The sequence below is a fragment of the Schistocerca cancellata genome, chromosome 3 (genome assembly GCF_023864275.1).
Source record: "Schistocerca cancellata isolate TAMUIC-IGC-003103 chromosome 3, iqSchCanc2.1, whole genome shotgun sequence".
Taxonomy (NCBI): Eukaryota; Metazoa; Arthropoda; class Insecta; order Orthoptera; family Acrididae; genus Schistocerca; species Schistocerca cancellata.
This window is the reverse complement of record NC_064628.1, coordinates 576,295,742-576,316,647: the sequence shown is the minus strand read 5'-3', so window position 1 is coordinate 576,316,647 and position 20,906 is coordinate 576,295,742. Positions and strand designations below refer to the sequence as shown.

The window sequence follows — 20,906 nt, the reverse complement described above, 5'->3', positions numbered from 1 at the left end:
GGAATTTGGTTGCAATAATTGTACGTCTGTTGTTTGAAAAACAATATTTTATTCAAAATAATCTCCATTGCTATTTATACATTTCTCCCACCTCTCCAGCAGGCTATGAATGCCATTCTAAAAACGCAGTTCTCCTTTTGAAGCGAACCAGTCAACAAGCCATTTTCTTACATTTTCATATGAACTGAAGTGTTATTCATCGAGAGCATGTCCCACTGATGCAAATAGATGATAATTGAACTGAGCCAAATCTGGAGAAAAAGCTGCATGCCCTAGTATTTCCCAACTGAATGCCTCGATCATTTCCCTGACCTTTTTTGCTGTGTGTGATGGGGCATTATCATGGAGGAATATGACTGTGTTGCCTCTTTCATATTCTGGTTGTTTTTCACATACTGCTTGATTTAAATCAATCATTTGCTGTTGGTAGTGATCAGTGTTAATGCTTTCACCAGATTTTAGCAGCTCATAATAGATAACACCCTTATGATCCCACCAATCACAGAGCATTGTCTTCTTTCCAAAGCGATTTGGTCTTGCAGTAGATGTCAATGGTTTGTTTGGATTCACCCATGATTTACGGTGCTTGGGATTCTCAAAATATACATTTTTCATCACCTGTCACTATTAGATGACTAAACGACTTTCTTTTGTATCTGGTGTGCAGTATTTGACAAGTGGTTGCTTGCTGTCTTTCAATCAGTTCCTGCAGTACCCATTTTTCGACTTTCTGCGCCTTTCCCATAGCTTTCAACCAAAGAGAAACAGCTTTCTGCATCACATACAACTGTTCCACAAGTTCCTGTTGAGTTTGACTATCATCGTCATCCAACAAGGCCTGCAATTTGTTGTGTTTGAACTTTTTTGGTGGTTTACGTGCTCGACATTTCTCTCATCAAAATCACCACTTTGGATTTTTTTGAACCACTCACTCAAAACACTATGTTTTCCCAAGAGCATGTTCACAGAAAGCTTCAAAAAGCATTTGAAGCAATTCTGCAGCAGTTTTTTTCAAATGATAACAGAAAACCAGTGCTGTCCACAAATCCTAGTTCATAGGCACAAAACTTGACATGTTTACAAGTGTGAAACAGATACCAATGTATGGAACTTGGGTTACTGTATGTTGACATTCATCATCATCCATTACAGGATGCAGATGGCACTGCAGATGCGGTCTCACGGGCCCTACACCAACGGCTAGCATCATCTATACGGAAATTTCAGTTTCATTCTTCTACACCTGATATCAACTGAATATGCAACAGGTCTACAAAAGAGAATGCCTACACTACACTTGCCTGTCATCTTTTGGAGTATTGCTCTGCAGTGTTGATCAGCATGAGACAGGATTGACAGTGATTTTGTATTATTGTGAACTAGGGGAGAGTGTGTCATGGATGTGGATGCGGACTGGGGTGGCAATCATTAAAACAAATGTTTTTTGTTGTGACAGGATCTTCTCATGAAATTTAAATCACCCACTTTCTCCGCAGTGACAAAATTTCTGTTGGCGTGCTCCTACACAGTGAGAAATGATCAATCATCATAAAATAAGAGAAATCTGAGTTCGCACAGAAAGATTTAAGTGCTGGTTTTTCCTGCACACTGTTCGAAGCTGAGCAGTGGTGAAGTAGCATGAAGGTGGTTTGACGAACCACCTGCCAGGCAGTAGATGGAGATTGTAACGCCGGAAATGCATATCCTCTTATTTCCATCTAATGTATTACGATTTTTTTCCTTATTTTGTTACCTGAAGATATGACCTTCCTGTGTCTTTATATATTGTAATTGTTTTACTATATATATATATATATATATATATATATATATATATATATATATATATATATAGAAAAGAAAGATGATGAGACTTACCAAACAAAAGCGCTGGCAGGTCGATAGACACACAAACAAACACAAACATACACACAAAATTCTAGCTTTCGCAACCAACGGTTGCCTCGTCAGGAAAGAGGGAAGGAGAAGGAAAGACAAAAGGATATGGGTTTTAAGCGAGACGGTAAGGAGTCATTCCAATCCCGGGAGCGGAAAGACTTACCTTAGGGGGAAAAAAGGACAGGTATACACTTGCACACACACACATATCCATCCACACACACACAGACACAAGCAGACATTTGTAAAGGCAAAGAGTTTGCCAAACTCTTTGCCTTTACAAATGTCTGCTTGTGTCTGTGTGTGTGTGGATGGATATGTGTGTGTGTGCAAGTGTATACCTGTCCTTTTTTCCCCCTAAGGTAAGTCTTTCCGCTCCCGGGATTGGAATGACTCCTTACCGTCTCGCTTAAAACCCATATCCTTTTGTCTTTCCTTCTCCTTCCCTCTTTCCTGACGAGGCAACCGTTGGTTGCGAAAGCTAGAATTTTGTGTGTATGTTTGTGTGTCTATCGACCTGCCAGCGCTTTTGTTTGGCAAGTCTCATCATCTTTCTTTTCTTTTTAAATATATTTTTCCCACGTGGAATGTTTCCCTCTATTATATATATATATATATATATATATATATATATATATATATATATATATAATTGGTTTGTTTTGGTAAATATTATTTGTATTTTACGCTGGGTCTTGCCTAGGGAAAACTATGCTATCGAACAAATACATCGATAGGTCGTGTGGAGAACCAAAGTGTTTAGGATCTTTGGTAGTGTTAACTCTGCCGCGTGGAGCGTGGGCAGGGCAGAGAGAGTCTGGCTGGAGGAGGGCAGTGGAGCAGGTGTGTTGTGTGACGCTTCCGCGAGTTGCCGTGCTTTTGGGGTTTGGCAGCACGTAATTACGCTCGACTTGCTATGTTAGTTTCTGACATGGTGTCGCGGACGGAAGTGTTAGCTGGCACACATCAAGAGTCCGTTTCAGCTGGAGACCGTGTCGAGAAGAAGGCACGCCAACATCCAGCTTCTGCAACACTGACGGCTGACAATGAGTGACTGTCGCCACCTCCTCGATCGATGACTTCAAACCTTCAATCAACCAACAAGGAAGACTGGTAGCATGTAAAGTTTTAGAACTGTACGGCAGACCTCAGCTTTTCAAACTGTTAAATTTTTCTCACTAAATTACAGCAACGTAGCATGAACCTTTGTTGCTCATTGTCCCAATTGCATTACCAAGCAGGGTCCCTTCCTTTTCCGGAATGAACCCGAGTGTCGTTGAAATTCAAACGCCAGCATTAAAGTAATATCATTCGATTTCACTGCTTTAATTTCAAAGTTCAGTTAAGGTATTCATAGCTGGCTACAATATTTAGATTACACAAGCATAAATTAAGAGTGCGAGTTTTGTTACCGTATCTTAGCTTACCTGTGACTGCAGCTCAGCTTGGTACGTACTAAATTTTACTATTGTTAATTCTTCAGAATCATTTAATTCAAGTTCAAAGTTAAATCTCTTATTTCTAAATTGCGTAGATTTAAGTAGCTTTTGAAATGATTGTTGAGGTAGCCCAAGACTAACCATATTTTACTGAATTTCGATGTGCTTCAGAAACAAAGCTCACTATTAATTTCAGTCACTAAATTAACTTTCAGTTTTCTGGTTTTATTAATTCTTTTGCTAAATTAAGTCAGAGTGTAGCGACATTTATTACTTCTGACAAACTTGCAGTTTTCACACTACACGTGTCAACCTTCAGTTGCCACGCTTCTAGTGCTAATTATATGTGTACTAACCTTTCTTTTTCAGTTACTATAGTAATTATCCATAGGACTGGCGACCATAATTTCCCCCAAATCTCAAATATCTAATTACCGCTAGTTAATTGTTAACGTAACAGCCGCACATTTACTTTCTTTATTAACTTTACCCCTTTTCAAAATTAATTTCCACCAGTTTCATTTGCATTTTTCCTTTCATTTAGATGTATCCCTTTCCTCCCTCTTTACCGACAGATTAAATTCAGTGGCGATTGCTTTTCCCAAATTTCCATTAGGTACACGCGGTTTAATTTTTCACTGTCATTAAGGTCGATAAGTGAGGGGGAGGTTACAAGATGAACATTGTTCAGAAAATAAAATGTCATCACATTTTTTCATGAATATTTCCTAGAGCCCTCAAAAACCACACTGTTAAAAATTAGGTAGAACGTATTACAAACACCACTGTCATTACTACACAGATTTTCAAAAATGATTGAAAGAATAATATGTGAAACATTCAGATTTACTGAATAAAAATAAAAAAGCAAATCCACTGAAATTGTAGTATATAACTTTCTGAACTTGGTTCTAAGTGCCACAGGCAACTGGAACCAACCTGTGGACTGTTTCTAGATCTTTCAAAGGCCTTTGATGTTATCCATCACGATCTACAATTCACTATGTTAGACTGATATAGTGCTCAGGGAGTGACCCATGATTGGTTGAACAATCTGTTTGACAGGTACCAAAAGTTTGTCATGATGAAGCAGATCTTCAGCATAAAACTGAAGCAATATAGGAAAATTGATTTGTGATAACTGTTTTGTAGTGAATGACAAAATATAATCAGCTTGGATGACCATCAGTCACTCAAGAAGCAAAGATTATACAGGGTGTTTATAAATGAATATCGAGGTTTTAACGCTTTATAATATTCATTACATTAAACTTACAGTTATAAATGATATGTCAAATGAAAGAGTAGCTGTAAGTTTAATATAATAAATATAACAAAGCGTTAAAACCCCAATATTCATTTATAAACACCCTGTAGTATAGTAATTTTATTTTGGAACAGCAGGCTTCAGGAGGGCTTTCACTGAAATTCTTAAGAGCATGTATAGACAGTCATTTAAGACGGGAGGGTTCTGAAGAAATCTAAACAAAGAACTAAGTAAATCTTGCTATATGTTAAAAATGCTTAAAACATACTGCACTATACAAACACTGTTGTTATATGCATATTATTTGCTCATACACAGTTTACCGAAGTACAAGCTTCTATTCCAGGATGATGAAAGCATGGGACATAAGCTTTTAAACTCCAGAAGAGACCTACAAGATTCATAAAAGTTAGCTACGTAGGGAAATCTTGACTTCATAGTTTAAGCAAGTAATGCAAACATGACAGTCAACAGCTTCTACAGCAATGATGAATTTATGAAAAATCACATTAAATTAAATATAATCAATAAGATATCTAATTTCCCAGTGAGATATGATACAATGCTGTCAGTGATAGTACAGCATAATGAATTACAGTGACGCACAATTATAATTGGAATGCTCAGTTCTTTGGATGCTAAATAAATGCAATATAATATGATCGAGAGACACTTGACAACATTTACAATAGAATAGACTGTACAAACAAACAGGCAAACACTAAGCCCTTCCAAGGTACAGTTGGGCAGAGCTTAGCAAGAGTTATCACATTGGCTAAGTATTCAATAAAATCCATCATTTGATAGTAAAAATCATCTTTTATCAAGTGCAGGATATCACAAAATTAGACGAAGAACATAAAACCTCTAACTCAAAAATAAAATATATTATTCTGCTGAAAGAAGTATGCATTTTTCCTCTTACTGTTTTTAGGTGTGCAAGCTTCCAAGTTGGAAACAGAAAGGGCACGAAGTGTATTAAGCAGCCTTAACAGGGTGAGTAACTTTAAGACTGTAATTACAAATTAGTGACAGTGAGCTTACAATTGCAACTGTATTTAACTTTAACCTACCCATTCATATTTTCAACTTTATTAACATAATTAGCTGTATAATGGATCTAACATCTGACACTATTCCCAATGGAATGCAAATTTTGTTTTTAATGATCATATCTTGAGTGTCCTCTGGCTGGATATTCAAAAAATGAACTGTTTTACTTCTGGAATATTTTGCCCAAGAGGAGGAAATCATCATTAAACCATACAGTAGAGCCACATACCTTGAGAAATGTAACAGCTGTAGTTTCCATTGATTCAAGCAATGCAAACAGTCCTCTTCAGGTTATGCAGTATTGATACCAGGGCACCAATGATGAAGTAAATGACATCAGTTTCAATATTTCACATGCAACCGACAGCAGTGTCAGACTTGCTATTTGCAACCCTTAGGTCAATATGTACTTGTTAATCTTACATCACAGTATTACATCCAGCTGTCATAACCATTTTAGGTGTGTAGTCATGCTATTTGTTGGAGAGATCTCCACTGTTGTCCCACACTGTCGTACTGCCAAGGGATGACTATCAACAGTGCTTGACTACAGGTGCTAGACTCAAACATCATCTTACGATATATGTTGTACCATCGCCAGCAGCTTGTGGGAAACTGAACTTTATCACATTATTATGAAGTGGTTTTTACAAATTGGACTTCTGGGAATACAAATGTTCCTTCAACCTCAGTGTATTTTCTTGTAGACTTTAATTTTCTCAGATACAAGGCACCAACAATTTCAGTCGTATTAACAGTTGATTGCCAGTACATACTTTAACTGCCCAAAAGTTTATTTGCTGTAGGTCACAATAAATGATGACAAGGTATTAACCCCATCTGTGCAACACTGCAATTATATCAATGACAGAGCAGTATTTAGATCTAGCCAGTTTTAAGGACAACACAGTGTACCAAAGATATAGGCAGCATTTCTTAAGATCAAACAGCAAAAACAACCAGAACTCCAGGAAAAACAATATGAATAGGAACTGTATTTAATGTGGCTACAGCAACATCAACTCCATAAGTTGTCTCACTCCAAAGTGGCCCCACCCTACATGCCACAGCCAAACAGACTATTCTCTACCTTGAACAGCAACCACAGGCAGCAGAGTTCATCTGCAGTATGCCTGTGCCATCATCTCATTACAAGACATTACTGATGCTGCTTGTGGCTGCAACTGTGTCCTCACATGCTGTGGACTGGAAGTGTTTCAGAGGATAGACAAGATTCCATCCCTCCCCTTAGCAGGAGCCTCCTGTCTTCACTCTGGATGAGTTCATGAATAGACTAGTCCACTACAATGGCCACTGGGTGCATTTGGTATCAAAATGACAGTGTGCATTTCAGTGTGCTGAACAAATCAGACAGACATACTTACAATGGACAACGCAAATCCAAGGCAGTTTACATTGTAAATTCTCTCTCAGTGCAGAAGGTTATGGTAAATCTTATGCACACAACCTCATATGAGACAGAGTGATTCAAAACATACCTGACAAAATCTGGATTGACACCCTCTAGTTATCTTGGAAGTCCCAGCCATCATACGATCATTTGAAATAACACAGCCAGCCCAGTGTAGCTTGTGTAGGCCGACACATCTAACACATGTTGCCTTCACACCCACAACAAACAGCCACCCTGTCAAACATCATGGACTAGCCTGCCTCCCCAGCGATGAAGGGTGCTTCCCTCCTTTCACTGCCACAGCTACAATGCCTGCCTGCCCCCCCCCCCCCCCCCCCACCACATCCCCCAACCCACACCACCCCCTTGCACACTGTGACATAACAGAAGATGGACTGCAAGGCCGTCATCACCAATGGAGGTTGACATTGTCCACACAATGCGTGACAGGTGCCATAATTAGCAGTTAGGGGTACATCTCCACATCACTACCCAAGTGGTTTGCAGGATATGCTTCCTGCAACCACTCTAGAAGGAAAACAAAGACAGAGGATGAGATAGTCAGATGAAGTTAACCAACACCTCATGTTCTGTTATTACCAAGCAACAAACTTAGGAACCAACACAACTGGATACAGATCACAAGTATACACAACGTTTATTACCAGATACCCAGAATTCAAATTTTTAACAGAACAACGACTAGCTGATCAGATCTGTGTAAAAATCAAAAAGACTAAAAAATACTGAAAACAGAATTGACAGCAAGAAACAAGACAAAAAGCTATAAATACTTATGCTATACCAATATTGACCTACTCATTTGGAGTAGTGAAATGGAGTAACACAGACCTGGAAGCACTCAATACACTTACACCATCACAATGCCACAAATATAGAATACATCACATACATTCAGCAACAGAAAGGTTCACATTAAGCAGAAAGGAAGGAGGAAGGGGATTTATCGACATAAAAAACCTACATTATGGACAGGTAGACAATTTAAGAAAATTCTTTATAGAACAAGCAGAAACTAGCAAAATACACAAAGCAATCACTCATATAAATACATCGGCTACACCATAGCAATTTCATAACCACTTCTACAACCCTTTAGATCACATAACATCAACAGATATGAAGAAAGTAAATTGTAAAAAGAAAACACTGCATGGCAAGCACCCGTATCATTTAACACAGCCACACATCGATCAAGACGCATCCAACACATGGCTAAGAAAAGGCAATATATACAGTGAGACGGAAGGATTCATGATTGCAATACAGGATCAAACAGTGAACACCAGATATTACAGCAAACATATTATTAAAGATCCCAATACCACAACAGATAAATGCAGACTTTGCAAACAACAAATCACATCATAAGCAGATGTATAATACTAGCAAATACATAACACACCAGAAGACATGACAATGTAGCAAAAATAATAGATCAACAACTTGCCATACAACATAAACTAATAAAATAACACGTTCCCACATACTAGTATGCACCACAAAATGTACTGGAGAATGATGAATACACATTATATTGGAACAGAACCATTATAACAGATGGAACAACACCACATAACAAACCTGACATCATACTCACCAATAAAAAGAAGAAATTAACACAACTAATTGAAATATCCATACCCAATACAACAAATATACAGAAGATAACAGGAGAAAAAATTGAAAAATACATTCAACTGGCTGAGGAAGTCAAGGACATGGGGCATCAGGATATAGTTGACAGTATACCAATCATACTATCAACTACAGGAGTCATACCACACAATATCCACCAGTACATCAACACAATAGAGCTACATCCAAACATATACATACAACTACAGAAATCTGTAATTATTGATACATGTTCAATTACCCGAAAGTTCCTAAATGCAATGTAACATATACCGTACAGTTAAAAAGGAAGTCACACTTGATAAAGTTCCGCGTCACTTTCCATTTTTAACCACACATAACGTCTGAGAAAGGAAAGAAATAATAATACTCTGCTGACAGATACACTGGACCTACCTTTCGCAAGGACAAGGGGAGATAAAGATCAGACTTATCTACTTGAAAATGAGCTGCTCCTTTACTAATAGGTGTAGGCTCTATTAAAAAACACTACTTTTGTGAGTAGAAATTCACATGTGGAACATGAGTTGTCAAGAAAAAATATTTACGGTTCACCTTTCAAATTAACTTTGCTGTCTATCAATCATTTTCATCATTAATGGATGAACCAAAATGTCACAGCATAACTCACCTTTTTGAAGGAAATGTGATAAGGCAAACTTATGGAAATGTTCCATTCGCTGCTACAATTATGGACATTATAATTTTACTTTTAAGTGTGCTAAATGAATTGCAAGAAACTTTCATACAAAGAAGCTGTTAGTAAAATGGCTGACACTTTTAGAGAGTTGTCTACAAGATGAATAATCACTGAATTATTCTCATGACACACTTGTGTAATGCAAATTTTGCTTTCTGGAGAAGGTAACTGCACACAGTACTACTCTGCATAGCATTACCATCAAAAATTTTCACAGTTTATTAACAGACTCAAATGAATTGCGTAACTGTCTCACATTACCATCTTTCATTGCTCAATGGATAAATAAGTTATGTAACTTAACATTATCATAAAATTGTAGAATCAGAGTTGCTCAGATGTTAGCTGACCTGGTTTACTTTTTTCTCCAACTGCAATGCTTCACGCATTGCACCTTCTGCTGTTCCCCACTCGTTGTAATCTGGAGCATTAATACAGCTGAGAACAATTCGACCTCCACGCTTATTCATGTATTTCATAAACTTTGTAGCATGCTCTCTTTCTTCCTCTGATGCTTGCTTGAAGTACTTGTGTAGACCAGGTAACGCAACATCATCACGATCAAAGTAGTAAGCCTACATGAACGCAAAATTACAATTAAATTTTTTTGCCGAAACTACAATTTGAAATCAATAATATAAGTCATTACTGGATCTGGAAAAAAAAGAAAAAAAACAACCAGCCACCACCTGGCAGAAAAACAAGCACTATGCTTCACGTAAACTGAGGTAAAACACACGTTATAGAAGATAAATTCATTAATTTCACTGCACTGAGAGAACCATAAAATCACTGATATAATTTTAATAGCAAATGAGAATCAATGAGAACATAATATTCAAGTATGAATTCCTTTAAGCTAATACCTTGAGTAACCATTCATTCATTCATTCATTCATTCATTCATTCATTGTGTTCCATAGATTCCAACACAAAGGATAACTATCAAGAATGAGGAATAAATCATTAAAAATTGCATTAAAAGTCAGTTATTAAATTTCCACAGGCCTGTATGTCTTCTATTTGCACTGAATCTGGCTTAATATAACATAAAATCACAGGGGAGCTGCTACTTTGGAAAAAATTGCAGCTGTTACACTAAACAGCTATTGTTTGTCTGATAAAGCTGGCCTGTGACATGTGCATACAATGCTATAAGCCAAGAGTAACAGTTTTCTACATCTGCAACAATACAGGCCAGCTTATAATGAACACAGTTACTCATAACAATAATTAGAACCTCCACTCTACCTTTGTCTGAGAAGTGATCTATTATTATTATTATTATTATTATTATTATTATTATTATTATTATGCCTTTGTGTGTGGAATCATACACGCACAGGGTGCTTAGAGCCTCCTTCTCTAAGCGCACTTGGGTAATTCTCAGCAGGCGTGTCCATGTCATGTCACAGGATTGGGTCCGGCTTTCAAGCTGGTGGCAAAGTTCTGCTGGGGACCCAGTATCACAGGGTATAACGTGTTACCCATGCCCAGGGTTATGGGTGAAGACCACATCGGCAAGGAAGACAAAGAAGATGGACTTCGGTATGGCGGACTTGGCGTAAGTGGCACCTCATTCCCAGAGGAACCCAAGGGAGGGATAGACAGAGTCCCTGAGCCCAGAAAAGCAATCGTCTAGTGGAAGAAAACCATGAATAAAAATCACCTGGTCCTCCAAGTTGGGGGTTTAGGCATTGGACCTGCACTCCATCCTAGCAAAAGAAATCAAATGCAAAACCTCCCAATTTAGCCTCGGAATGGAATGGATCAAAACAAAGACGACAACAGGCACGAAAAAGGACACTGAGAATTGCAACATGGAATATACAGGGAATTTCTACAAACAAACATGAAGTCTTTAAAGGAATAAAGAGCCTTAATGTCAACATAGTGGGCCGAACAGAAACCAAAGTGAAAGGGCATGGTACAGAAAAGACAAATGATTACACATACATTTATAGTGGTGTACCAAAGGAACAACGAGCCCAAAGTGGAGTTGCCATTGCCATAAAGAAACAACTCAAGAAAAACCTAACCACCTGGGAATATGTTGGTGATAGAATTCTGCAAGTACAGATGAAAATAAAGGGCCATCCTGTGGTGATTACTGTGGTCTATTCACCAAACGACGACGCTGATGTAGCGAAGAAAGACTTATTCTACACTCAACTGACAAGATCTCTTGAAAATACAGGGAATCGCAAAGAAGTCATTTTACTAGGAGACCTAAATGCCAGAAAAGGATGGAAAGCTAATGACAACATAGTGGGACAATATGGTGAAGAAACCATAAATGATAATGGTGGAAGACTGACAGAAATCTGCATGCAAAATGACTTAAGATTTATGAATGGATGGTATAAGCTTAAGGACACCCACAAATACACACGGACGAAACCAAGTGTTAACCTCAAGTCCATTATAGACTATGCCGTAATAAAGCGAACAACAAAGCTTGTAATAGAAGACGTGAGGGCCATGAGAGGTGCAGAGTGCTGATCAAACTATTTTGTGCTAATGTCTAAGATATTATTCGAGTTTATCAAAGACACAGAAATTCAAGTGGAAGCCGAACCAGAGAAAGCCAATAATATTCAATATAATTTACAAAGCCTTGACCATAGTTCTACCTGCTTTTTGTACCAGCAAAGGCTAGCAGAAAAACTTGCTGCCATTGAAGAAACCTCTGCAGATAAGATGTATGAGATGGGTAAAGAAGCCATCCATAACGCAGCTTATGAAGCACTGGGAAAAAAGAAATCCAAAAGAGTAATAGAATATGTGATGAGTGGTGGAACCACTCAGTACAAGAGAAGGTAGAAAGTAAGAAGAAAGTTTATAATAAATGGTTGAACTCAAGATCAGACAATGATTGGCTGGAATACAGAGAGTGGAGAAAAGATGCACAGAAAACAATAATTAAGGCAAAAAACGAAGCCTGGCAGAAAACTGGTAAAGAGAGAGAGAAAAAAGCATGGGGAATACATGAGCAAATAAAGCCTGGAAGGTATTAAAAACAATGAGAACACAGAATAAAGATAAAGCAAATATAAACCTCATTAGCATGCAGGAATGGGTACAACATTACCAATGACTACTAACTGAGAACAGAGCTGCATTCACTCAGAACCCACCAGGTATTGAAATCAGTAATGATAATATACCACCAATAACCCCCAAAGGAAGTCCAAAATGCAATTAATGCCATGAAAAACAGAAAGTCGCCAGGTCCAGGATTAATTTATATAGAACTGGTTAAAGCAGCACCATCAAAACACTGAGATATTGGCAGTGATTTTTGACAAATGCCTTAGAGGTGATGAAGCCTCAAAGGAATGGAAAAAGGCAACAATTACATCAACATTTAAGAAGGGCAACAGGAGGAATTGTGCAAACTATTGTGGTATTAGTGTGATGCCACCCATGGTGAGAGTCTATGGCTGTATCCTAAAAAAGAGGATAGAAGAAGAAATAACTAAATCTGAAGAACAAAATGGATTTATTTCTGGTCATTCCTGTACTGATGGAGTATTTACCCTCAAAAACCTAGTGGAGAGAAGGACAGCAAGGGGCCTTACAACCCACCTTGTCTTTGAAGACCTCCAGAAAACTTATGACTGTTCCACAGAACAAGCTATGGCCAAGTCTAATTGATAATGGCGTGTCACTGAGCTATGTGAAAGCTATCAGACTCCTCTACCAAGGTTGTACAGCAATGGTTAAAGTGAGAAATTAACTATCTCAAGAGTTTGAGGTGACAAAGGGACTATGCCAGGGATGCACACTTGCCCCTACGCTCTTTACGATCTACCTAGAGGCGGCACTAAAATCATGGAAAAGGAAATGCGGAGGAACGGGTGTCCCTATAGACGACGAGATCTTGTTCACTATATTTTTTGCTGACGACCACGTGTTAGTAGCTGGAGATGAGGAAGACGCGAATTACATGCTCCACAAATTAAAAGAAGAATATGAAAAATGAGGTATGTCATAAACGTATCTAAAACAGAATATCTGAAAGTGGGAGAAAATACTGTTAATGACTTACAGCTCGATTCTGATACTGTTAAAGGGTGTCATAATTTTAAGTACTTGGGAGTGACACTGCCGTCCAATGGTAGAAGTATGGATGATGCAAACAATAAAATAGGCCAGGGCAAGTGAGCCATAAAACAACTAAATGGTATTCTCTGGAACAGAAACACAACGCAGAACAAAACATACCATCTACCACACAATTATTGAAAGTATCACAACATTGGTACAGAGTTGTGGGAACTAACTCAGAGGCAGAAAGATCGCCTGCTGGCCGTCGAGATAGATTTCTGGAGACAGATTTGTGGATACTCCAGACTTGACCATATTAGAAATGATAGGATCAGAGAGGTTATGAATGTCAAAAGCACAATCCTTGACTACATAGAAAGGAAGCGCCTACTCTGGTATGGTCACTTACAGCATATGCCAGACACAAGATGGCCAAAACGGGTATGGCAATGGGCTCAACATCAAAGAAGAAAGCGTAGTAGACCTGCGAGATGCTGGAAAGACGACGTCAATGAAGCAATGGCGGCGAGAGGTCTTACTGAAGGAGACTGGAATAACCGTGAACGATGGAGACTGGGATGCGAGAGGCGGCGGCAGCCGTAGAAACCTTGCTTATATAAATATATATAATTACATTTCACCTGACTCTGGGGTATGTTAAATCAGTATTGTTTCATTCTTTCTGGTCTTACTTTCCTTTCATCTTCAGAGATTTGGACTATTCGTTTGGTTTTGATTTTGACTTGGAGCCCTTCTTTCTTGCCTTTGTGTGTTTTTTCCCCCATTGTTATCTATGACTATAAAGGCCTTCTCCATTTCCTTAAATTGATTTGGTTTCTTTTTTTTTTGGAGTAGTAGTCAAATTTTTTGTTAATCTATTTGGGTCCATTCTGAGGATGTTTCTATAAAAATGAATTATTCTTTTCCTCATCGATTATTATTGTTGTTATTAGTAATAACAATAACAGTAACAATAACAACAACAACAATAATAATAATAATAATAATGACAAAGTCTGAGAAAGGAAAATAATAATAATAATAATAATAATTTTAGATGATTCAAAAAGAAGGGGCCACAGAAATGATGGCATGAAATGAGGAAAATGGAGGAACGATTTTTTTCTAGAAGAACGAAGTCACTTATGGAATAGATAGAGAGCTCCTGAGAAGTAAAAAGGAGAGAGAGAGAGAGAGAGAGAGAGAGAGAGAGGCAGGCTACAATCAACTGAAATGAGGATAGAGGCAGGAAGAGAATACAAAAAAAAAAAATTCTTACACTGCAGAAAAACATCAAGGTGGACCACAGCAATGTTTATGCACTCTACAATTGTCATGTTGCCTTTGATTACTACCACATGTGCCATGGACGCTCAGGTGAATGTTCCCACAGCATAATACTGCTCCTAGTGCCCTGTGTCCATGGCTCAGTCCACATTTTGAGCAGCTGTTAACCTGGATGATTGTGTATCAGGACAACCGCCGATCTGGTATAACAAGATATGTGAATCATCTAAGCATGTGGCACATTACCATTGATCCATGATCATATCTCTATGGTCCCATGCCCAATGCAGTAATAATTGACAATGTCATTGAGTTAACATGGATTATCTGCTATAGAGCACAGAGTTCAATGAAGTGTGCAAATCATTGTGCTCAGAAACTCTTGTGCCTGCACAGGCATAACTTCTAACGATGATTTTGAAAACCTTCCTCTGTCATTAAAAGATATGTACCATCTGTCATTAAAAGATATGTACCAGTAACTAATACTACAGTATTATGAGAAGAAAAGATGCTCCTCACCATACAGCGGAGAAACTGAGTCGCAGATAGGACAACTAATACTATTTACAACAAACATAAATAATCTAATTTCATACAAACATTTGTATATTTTATATGCCGTTGTGCAAGACTCCTAATTACACTTCCCTGCTAGTGTCTGCATGACATGCCCAATAAATAATATGAGCAATTAAAGAGGATTATTAAGAGGACTGTGTGTTATAAAGCCAGCTTATTTTGTAGAAAAGCTTCCTAGAATACAGATAGCTGGAAAGATTCTTTGGGACCTTGTGCACAAAATTTCATTATTGTGTGAAAATACTGATGGGGCTACACACAGACTATTAAAACAAACGTCATCAAAAACTCCTCTCTGGAACAAAAGGTGATATCAACTACTAATCCACCTTGCTTTTAAAATTGTGTAACAGCAGCATTTTGAAACTGAAAAGCGTATAAAAGACACCACAAAGGAGCCAATATGTTGTGAGACTATTTTCACTGTGCCTAATTTCTTAAAGAATTGTCCACAAGAGGTTTGAGGATTTATCCATAAAACATTATGCACATTTTTTAGTTCCTTTATTTAATTACCTGCCAGATCAATACTTAGATTGTAAATTTTGAGACATTCACCCAGGCTGACATTTCCATATACAATATTTAGATGATGATGTAAAAAAGGAGTGAACAAGTAGCTGGCCGTGGCCTTACAGTAGGAACCATCCTGGCATTTGCCTAAAGTAATTTACGGAAACAACTGAAATCACAAGCGTGGCCAGGTAGAGATTAGAGCCACCATCCACATGAACACAAAGCCACTCTTTAGAACAATGCAACCTTATCATATACTGTGAGTGACAGTCTTGATATGCTTGCTGTCTGGACTGTCCATAGACAGAGATCTATTGGTGTTGCACCACTGTTAATATCCAAATTTGAAAACTAGTATCCACTACAGCAATGAATGTAAATTTATTTATTTATTTTTTTACCATGACAGGTGAATGGTCACTGAGATATTTAGTTGGATGCTAGTTCCAAAGTTTTCCATGAACTGAAACATCTGTCTTTGGTTATTTGATTTCCATATACACTTATGTCGGCAGACTCCTTAACTACACTATCATAAAAACTTGGAAACAGCACTATAACAGCCGTTCCAACATTTTCATTCCACATTTGTACTGTAATTAGTGATTGGGGACAGCTGATTTGCTTGTTGCTTCAGTTGGCACACCAATGACGCTTCTTGCATGCTTACTGACAGGTCTAATACATTGCTCCATAAATAACATACCACATTGCTCAGAATACAAAAAATGATCTGTATTCTGAGGCCAACATTCTGTTCAATGTTAAAAGATAATCTTATAATAGCTGGAAACGGAATACATTAGATGCCATGTTTACTTTTTTTTGTTTTAGGGGGACCATAAAACATGAAGATGAAAAAGGAGTTAAAAACGACTGCACGTTAATCCTGATTGACTGAACGAAAGATAGCTAAAAACAGGGACTTTGAGAAAGGTCCATAAATGGATGTTCTGAACTAAAGATTAAATGTCCTTCGCCACACTGCTATAATGGATGAAAAGTAAAACTTGGTTGACAGCCCGCATGTCGTTCACTAAAACGGCTGATAACTCAAATGGGCAAACATAAGTGAGAACGTAAATGGTTAAAAAGGAGCAATCTGTCAGGAAATGGTGAAATGTCAAAGGTTGAGGGTAATGAGCACAAAGTGCTGGGGGATCACCACTTAATAAATGGCAATGGCCAAGAAGACAGTGCCTAATATGCAACCTAGCTAAAATGATCTCGGGCCACGAAGAGATCAACCAAACCACTGGGAGAGGTTTAACCCCTGAAGCTTGTTCCCATGAAGGGACGACCACTGTTGATGCCAAAGTGACACTATCTGCTGACGGACAGCAACACAGAGATCGTCAGAGGGAATAGAAGAAACAGCGGGCCGAGGTACGAGGACTGTAACCAAGGCAGCAGCGTCAGCGGACTCATTGCCCATCAGACTGACATGACCAGGGACCCACAAGAACACCACAGGGGCTTCACCAAGAGTGAAGAGTGAAGAGCTTTCCTGGACCCATTGCAGTACGGGATGGATCATGTACAACACACAGAGGCTCTGAAGGGCACTGAAAGAGTCGGAGCAGAAGACACAATTGAAAAGCCTCTGTCACCACATGTACTGCATGGCCTGATAGAGGGCAAAGAGCTCCAATGTAAATACTGAGCAGTGTTCTGGAAGCCAATACCGAATCGGTGCCAATGACAAAGGCACCCCTGACACCATGGTCAGTCTGAGAGCCATCAGTGTACACAAAGGTGCTATCGCAAAGTTCATGTGAAAAGTTGAGAAAGTTACAGTGATAGAGCGAGGCTTGAGTAGTGTCCTTAGGAAGTGAATGAAGACAAAGGTGAACATGGGCCACTGCATGAAGCCATTGGGAAGGTGGCAGGTAGCGTGAAGTTAAGCTGCTAAAGCAACAGCCGAACATGAAGTCCAGGAGGTAACAGAGAAGAGGGACATGCCGTATACTGGTGATCAAAGGAGTTATCGAAAAATAGGATGGTTGGTCAGGCATGGCAGACAAATGGTATGCTTATCTGCTGAGGAGAAAATACAATAGTTTGGCAGCTCCTGCTTGCAGTCTCTCAACTGGACTAGTGTAAAAGGCACCAGTGACCAAACAGGTGCCACAATGGTGGATTGTATTGAGACGGCAAAAGTTGGATGGACATGAAGATGCATAAACGAAACACCCATAGTCTAGTTTTAGAGAGATAAGAGACCAGTAAAAACAGAGGAGGGTGGTCCAGTCCGCTCCCCAGGATATACCGCTGAGGACAGGTAAGACATTTAAGGACAGTGTACAGTGGGTAGCCAGGTAAGACATGTGGGAGGACCATGACATTTTCCTAATGAGCGTGGGTGCCAAGAATTGAGTAGTTTCAATGAGTGTAATAGTAACAGGACAAGATGTAAAGACAGTGGAAGAAATCAATTGTGCCGCCAGAAATTCATACAAATGGTTTTGTTGGTGTAAAAGTGAAAGCCACTGTCAATGCTCCATGAGTAAAGGTGACCGGGACAATGCTGAAGATGCTACTCAAGGAGACAAGTCTGAGGTGAAGTGCAATAGATGGCAGAATCGTCAACATAAAGGGGAGCCTTAGATTTCCAGTTCAAGACAGGCCATAATAGGGTTAATAGCGATAGCAAAGAGGTCGATGCTCAGGACAGAACCCTGAGGCACACTGTTTTCCTGGATAAATGTGTCCGACAAGGTAGAACACATATATACCTTGAAAACTTGGTCTTTTACAAATTCCTGAAGGAAACAGGGCATGCGGCCACAGAAGTCTCACTTGTAGAGAGTATGGAGGATACCAGTCCTGCAACAGATGTCGTAGGCTTTTTCCAACTTGAAAAACATTGTCACAGACTGGTATTTCCACAGAAAATCAATTGTGACATGGGTTGACAGATTGACAGGATGATCAACTGGAGAACAGTGCACTCAAAATCCACACTGTGCAGCGATTAGTAAAATGCAAGACTTGAGCCACCATACCAGATGGTCATGAATCATACATTCTATCAAACACAGCTGGTGAAAGGAATGGGGTGGTAACTAGAAAGAAGATTTTGTCCTTACTGGGCTTAGGTATGATTATGACAGTGGCTTCATGCCAGCATATCGGAAATGTGCCCTCTGCCCAGGTGCAATTGTATGTATGAAGGAGAAATTTCTTGCCCGCAAGAGAAAAGTGTTGCAACACCTGAATGTGAACATCATCTAGCCCTGGGAAGGAAGACTGGGATGAAGTGAGAGCACAATTTGGCTCCCTCATAGTAAAGGCGGCATTGTAGCACTCACGATTCTGAGAAGAGAAGGGTATCGTCTGAGCCACCTCCACTCTTTTCGATGGAGAGAGGCAGGGTGATCATAGGAGGAGCTCGAAACCTCTGAAAAATAGTGGCCCAAGGTGTTGAAGATAACAATAAAGTCCACTATGACATCATCTGCTATGGTCAGGCCAGAAATAGGGGAATGGACCTTGGTCCCAGAGAGCTGTTGGAGGTTGGCCCACATGATGGAAGAGGGAGTAGAACTGTTAAAAGAACTAGTGCAGGAAATGCGATGACACCATGCATGCAACTGTTTATAATGAATGCAGTTTGTCATTGTAGGATGATGGTTAAAAATGCAGAGAGTATGCCTTCATGTGAAAATTGCGTCGTGGCACGCCTCAGTCCACAAATGGACCAGGATGGCATGGTAAAGAGGAAGTGCAAGGAATGGGGTGTTCTGTGGTGGTAAGGATAATGTTTGTAAGTTATTCTACCTGGTCATCACAACTGGGGAAATGTTGTTCATCAAAGATCGTCAGAGAGGAGTAAAGCCTCCAGTCGGCCTTAGAAAGCTGCCATTTGGGCATGCACTTAAGTGGATGAACACAATGTTGGGCACCCCCTAAACCAACATCATCATGACTTAGGTGGAGTTGGAGTCAGCAGACAGACAGCACACAGGAAATGGTCGCTCGAGTGTGTGGCAGAGAGAACAGACCACTCAAGATGACAGGCAAGATGGGCAGTTCAGAAGGATAGGTCCACAGGGGAATAGGTGTGCATGGAGTGGGAAAGGAATGTGGGTGCTTCCATGTTAAGACAAATGAGGTTAAGTAGATTGAGAAGGCCAGCCATGTGGGTATCTCTCAGGCAGATGCTGGGGCAAACCCAAATGGGATGGTGCGCGTTAAAGTCACCCGGCAGCAAAAAGTGGTGAGGGAGTTGCCCAATAATGTGGAGGATGTCTGCCTTGCTGACACCAAATGATGGAGGGATGTAAATGGTACAAGGAAAAGGTGAAGTGAGGAAGAAAAATGCAAACCGCAGCAGCTTGAAGGCAAGCAGTAACAGAGATGGTTTGACTATGAACATCACCCTGGATGAGCAGCATGACTCCCCCACGAGATGGAAAGCTGTCCTTGGGGAGATCAACGCGGACCGGATAGAAATGAAAGGGTCAAAGCAGTCATGAGTACGCAATTTTGTTTCCTTGAGGCAGAGAGAAAGTGGATGCTGTGATTCCAAGACCAGCCATAACTCCTCTTTGTTGGACCTAAGGCCACGAACTTTCCATTGGTAGAGTGTCATGACCAGGAGAGGGGAGAAGGGAAAAAATGAAGGGGGTGTCACCTCGGTGGTTGCCAAGTGTCAGCCTTCAAAGACTTACTGCTACAGGGCGCAGAGGCTGAAGGATGATGCTCCATGAGATCTACAGTGGTGTCAGCATTCTCCCTCCATCAGTCTGCGAAGTGCAGGACAGAAAAATGGTTGGCAGTGCACACCAGTGACATGGAGGTCACCTGGGTGAGCATATCACATGGCAGTACCATTGAAGACAATCTCCAAGCAAGTGAAGGAGAAGACCATTTGCCTTTGTTTTATTCTCTGGTAGAGGAATACTCAGATGTTTGTTGGTTGGAGTGATGTAAAAAGTCTTCGCATGAGTATTCCTTCTGTCTTTTCAAGCCTCCTGGGTGTGTAGCAGATGACTTCACCCCGTGAGGTTAAAGTCTGGTGGTTTGTTGCGCAGCTGG

At 39.6% G+C, this 20,906-nt stretch overlaps 1 protein-coding gene across 1 annotated transcript in view; it reads right to left on the bottom strand.

Annotated features, from left to right (window-relative positions):
* Positions 1–20,906, bottom strand: part of LOC126175427 (soma ferritin-like) — a 59,734-nt gene that overhangs the window by 21,785 nt on the left and 17,043 nt on the right. Inside the window, exon 2 of the mRNA XM_049922227.1 lies at positions 9,782–10,006. Within this exon, the coding sequence (XP_049778184.1) occupies positions 9,782–10,006 (225 nt within the window). The remainder of the gene's footprint in view (positions 1–9,781; positions 10,007–20,906) is intronic.